Source organism: Pyrgilauda ruficollis, unplaced genomic scaffold (assembly GCF_017590135.1).
Source record: "Pyrgilauda ruficollis isolate IOZ18807 unplaced genomic scaffold, ASM1759013v1 scaffold15985, whole genome shotgun sequence".
In the NCBI taxonomy this organism is placed as follows: Eukaryota; Metazoa; Chordata; class Aves; order Passeriformes; family Passeridae; genus Pyrgilauda; species Pyrgilauda ruficollis.
Window position 1 is genome coordinate 1 of NW_024514748.1, and position 380 is coordinate 380.

Below are 380 nucleotides of genomic sequence, written 5' to 3' on the forward strand. Positions count from 1 at the left end.
GGGCGCTCTTGGCGGGGGAGGCCAAGCGCAGCGCCTCGCCCGGCGCGTTCAGGCTCAGCGGGTCCGTGATGTCCCGCGGCACCAGGATCTCCACCGGGTCGCGGCCGCGCTGCGGGAGCGGCGAGGACTGCGGCGTGCGGGCGTTCAGGGCGCGGCTGACCTCCTCGTCCAGCAGGCTGTTGAGGTTGAGCGGGTCGAAGATGTTCCCGCCGAGCAGGAACTCTGAGGGCAGCACCGGGCCGCACTCCGAGGCCGCGCGGCGCCGCCGCTTCCACGCCGGTTGCTTCGCCCCGCAGCTGCTGCGACGCTTCCCGCCGCCGCCGCCCGCGGCGCGGAGGCCGTTGCGGGGCCGCGGGGGTTCGGGGGGCCCCGGCGGGGGC

The 380-nt window shown here is 77.6% G+C and overlaps 1 protein-coding gene across 1 annotated transcript; it reads right to left on the reverse strand.

Moving 5' to 3' along the window:
* Nucleotides 1-6: 6 nt before the first annotated feature.
* LOC121350593 (7SK snRNA methylphosphate capping enzyme-like) lies at nucleotides 7-376 on the reverse strand (the record flags this gene model as incomplete). The annotated part of the gene is made up of 1 exon (XM_041462029.1): nucleotides 7-376. A coding segment is annotated over one exon (370 nt), but the record flags the coding sequence as incomplete, so codon positions are not given.
* Between the last annotated feature and the right edge of the window lie 4 nt (nucleotides 377-380).